The sequence below is a fragment of the Euphorbia lathyris genome, chromosome 3 (assembly GCF_963576675.1).
Source record: "Euphorbia lathyris chromosome 3, ddEupLath1.1, whole genome shotgun sequence".
Lineage (NCBI taxonomy): Eukaryota > Viridiplantae > Streptophyta > Magnoliopsida > Malpighiales > Euphorbiaceae > Euphorbia > Euphorbia lathyris.
In genome coordinates this window covers 9042603-9046066 of record NC_088912.1, presented here as the reverse complement: position 1 = coordinate 9046066, position 3464 = coordinate 9042603, and the positions used below count along the sequence as shown (strand labels likewise).

Here is a 3464-nt window from a genome sequence, read left to right as displayed (position 1 = left end):
CGTAAAAAAGTGTCTCGATAATCTTTTTATTTGATTTTATTTTATCTCGTATAAAAAATGCAACCACGTTTTCTAATTTGCGTCCTCTTCTATAATCATTAATGACGCTTTTAATTTTTGTCGTCATTTCTAAAAATTTAACGACACATTTGGAGAAAAACATTGGCATTTTTTTTAAAATAAAGACTATTTCATGAAAAGGGTACAAATATTTATTTTTTTAATTTGAACATTTTTTTATTTTTCTTGCCATATTTTTAAAATATATAATGAATTTATTCACGTTAGTGTAACTGTTTTTGGTAGATAATAGCTGCTTTTTTAAAAAATTACTCAATTAAAATCCGTTCAATTGAGATATTTGTTTAATGATAAATATGTATAAAAAAATTGTGAAAGGGTCTAACCTAATTTTTTTTTATCAATTAATAAAATCCAGAAAAAGAAAAGAATATCTCAAACCCATCTCATTTGTTTTCTAACCCGCCGTCAAGCCACCAATAGTCACTCCTCCTCTACGGTTACCGGTGATCTCTCCCTCTTTCTCGTTGTTTTGTAATCTGATTCTTTAGTTCTTCTTCTCGGTTTTCTCTTCTTGTCGTTGCCGTTGTCGTTTGGCCTCTCTCCGTTCTTCTTTGGACTGGCGACCTTCTTCGCCATTGTAACCGCCGGACATGGTGAATCTTTATGCAAATGTTACTGCTTTCATCAGCACTCCTACCATATGCGAAATTTTCAGTCTTTCTATATATTCCAGATCTATAACTTTGGGAAGAAAACTGAAAATCTAATTTGATGACCTGCTCGTGCTTCACGCTTTACCCTCTATTGTTGTCGCACTCCGTTCCTTCATCATCGGTCCAGGTACGTTCTCTTAATTTTCTGGTTTCTTGGTTGTGGACCTCTAGTTTCCTAGAAATCGAATTGTGGATTGATCGATTCTATTTATCTTTCTCTATTTCAGATTCTTTGATTTTTATTAGGTTTTCTAACTTCACTACTAATTTTAGTTTTTGATGTCTTTGTAAGCCATTTTCAAGTTTGATTTAGGCTGAGACAAATTTCTATTAAAAAAATGATAATCTTGGGTTTTCTTTTAGTTTGATTTAGATTGAAAACCTTCTGTATTGATTTGATGTGATTTTTTGTGGAACATAGAATGGGAACTACAGGTTTGGTGAAGTGCAAAGGATGGAGCAAATGGGAAAGGATTTGGAAATTAAATGGTGGTTCCTCCCGCAATCGCAAAGCTTTCACCCCTTCCCCGGTATGATCGTGGTGCAACATTGGCCTTCCCCTTGTCAGTAAAAAGTTATTTGATGGAATTCAAAATGCTTATTTATGCAATTTATGTCTGAATAATATGAGAGCATATCCTTTTTTATCCAAGAATTTCTATTTTGCTTATTTTTTTTAGCTCCAGGAACTGAAAGCAAAGGAGAAGGAATTCCAAGCCAAAGACTATGTGAGTTGAAGAAAAGGGAACAGGTGATTGATTCTACTATTGTGTCTTCCAAAACTTATTGGGTTATATGGATATGCTTTGTCCTAAATTGTTTATTTAGTTTTGCACTTTAGCTGGATATCTTAATCCTTCATTCTTGAGCATTATACATTCTTTTATAGGATAGGTTGAATAATATTAGCATTTTTTAATACTCCCCAAACATAATATCTGAAAATAATTGATGTTATAAAATTTGAACAACATATTATATATGTGAATGGAACCAATCAGGGGCAGGCAACATAGCTTTGAACAATGAAAGTTTGCAAAGTGATTTGTCTTATAAATTGCTTTTAGTTATATTTGTGTTATATGTTTGTGTTTCCTAAATATATATTTGATAGAAAGAGAGAATCCTTATATCTTCGAGGACCAACATTTTCACTTCCATAATCAGGACTCAACACGGAAGAGTTGTTCTTCAGAAATTCATTGATAAATCAGGTCTTCTGCGTGGAATCGAGCATTATCATGTGGCAATTCTAGAAGCTAATCCTTAAACTTTCATAGCTCCTACCCATTTGGATGCTGAGAGTGTTCTCTTTGTGGCTAGAGGTACAACAAATTCAATTTATTTATTTATTTTAATTTTATTCTTCTGCAATTCATGCTCAAGCTACTACTGTCTTATTGATGAAATTGATTCTAGGGCGAGGAACTATAACTATGGTCCAAGAGGATAAGAGTGAGAGCTTCAACATAGAACGAGGAAATGTGATAAGGGTTGAAGCAGGTACTCTTGTATATCTCATCAACAACGATGAACGTGAAAAACTTCAAATCGTCAAGTTCCTCTCTCCTGTTAACCTTCCTGGAGAGGCCGAGGTAAATCAGGTGTCCAGATTATGCAATTAACCAATTAAAATTTCCCCCTGAATTACATACTATGATGCAGGCATTCTAATCAGCAGGTGGTGAAGATCAACCACAGTCATTTTACAGAGGATTCAGGTGGGAATTGCTTGAGGCTGCTCTAAAGGTAAGAGTAATTCAGTTTTGTTGTAATTAAATAAGCTATTATTCTTATAATAGATCTTCCTCTTCGAATAATTTCTGCAAATTTATCATTTTCCCGTGTCTAGATTGGCTTCTGGGTCTTTGCTTTCCCCTATCTAGATTGGCTTCTGGGTCTTTGCTTTCCCATGTCCAGATTGGCTTCTGCATCTTTGTAGCAGCTGCTCCTTTTTTGAGCAAGCTTTCGTATTTATTCTCACTTAATCTATGGTATATTAAAGAACAAACTTTTCAAGCATTTAACTTTATCTCTCTCATATTTTCAGGGAATGCATCCTAATTGCTAATGAATGGAGGAAAACAAATGCAACTGCATTTCAAGAAGTTAATTTTACCGTGATTTAAGTTAGATCGTTTCATCATCTTTCAAGCAAGCATTTGACTGACTTATAAGCAACTTTTTGTAGTGGAATTGCTATATTTTTTGGTTTTATTAGAACTTTCAAGGTTTAGTAGAATTGTTTTTTTTCTAATGCTGTTGAAAATAGGGACATATTTATGTTGATGATATAATAATGGTTATATATTGCAATTTGAGGGGCTTTTGTTACAAATAAATGATGTTGCATTTATTCTTAATGTAGCTAAATGAAGACATTTATGTAATTATGTCGTAATTTACAGATTTTTAATCGATGTGTTGTTGTATTCAATACGCTTATATATGAAATATTTTTATAATGAGAACGTAATAATATTCAAGCGTTATAATTTAGAGACAATATTTTAGTTAAAAATGTCGTTGCATTTTATAGCTAAATGTAGACGTTTATATAATTAAATGTCGTTAATCTTGAGATGCTTTTAAATTAAAGTGTCGCAGTATTTAATACGTAATAAATATTTTCTGAAGTGATATAACGACATAACAAAAATTATGTGTCGTTAATTTTGCGATGCTTTATTAAAAGCGTAGTTGAGATTTTGAAAATTAAAAATATAT

At 32.3% G+C, this 3464-nt stretch overlaps 1 protein-coding gene across 6 annotated transcripts; it reads left to right on the top strand.

Annotated features, from left to right (window-relative positions):
* Positions 1-320: 320 nt before the first annotated feature.
* On the top strand, positions 321-3127 carry LOC136224895 (uncharacterized). Of its 6 annotated transcripts, XM_066013323.1 has the most exons (8): positions 321-864; positions 1159-1300; positions 1418-1488; positions 1905-2062; positions 2157-2332; positions 2403-2486; positions 2590-2707; positions 2788-3127. In XM_066013323.1, the coding sequence occupies exons 1-4, from the start codon at positions 796-798 to the stop codon at positions 1941-1943; spliced, it is 321 nt and encodes a 106-aa protein (XP_065869395.1). In that variant the 5' UTR covers positions 321-795; the 3' UTR covers positions 1944-2062; positions 2157-2332; positions 2403-2486; positions 2590-2707; positions 2788-3127. The 6 variants fall into 6 exon arrangements, 4 of the variants coding, with proteins under 4 accessions (XP_065869395.1, XP_065869393.1, XP_065869394.1 ...); XM_066013321.1 differs by lacking the exon at positions 2590-2707; XM_066013322.1 differs by having other exon boundaries at positions 2590-3127.
* Positions 3128-3464: the final 337 nt, after the last annotated feature.

Excerpts from the sequence above, each read along its gene's own strand:
- LOC136224895 (XM_066013321.1), top strand. The coding sequence starts at position 796 with ATGACCTGCTCGTGCTTCACGCTTTACCCTCTATTGTTGTCGCACTCC. Across the intron at positions 865-1,158 it reads TTCCTTCATCATCGGTCCAG|AATGGGAACTACAGGTTTGG; the intron begins GTACGTTCTCTT and ends TGTGGAACATAG. Across the intron at positions 1,301-1,417 it reads GCAACATTGGCCTTCCCCTT|CTCCAGGAACTGAAAGCAAA; the intron begins GTCAGTAAAAAG and ends TATTTTTTTTAG.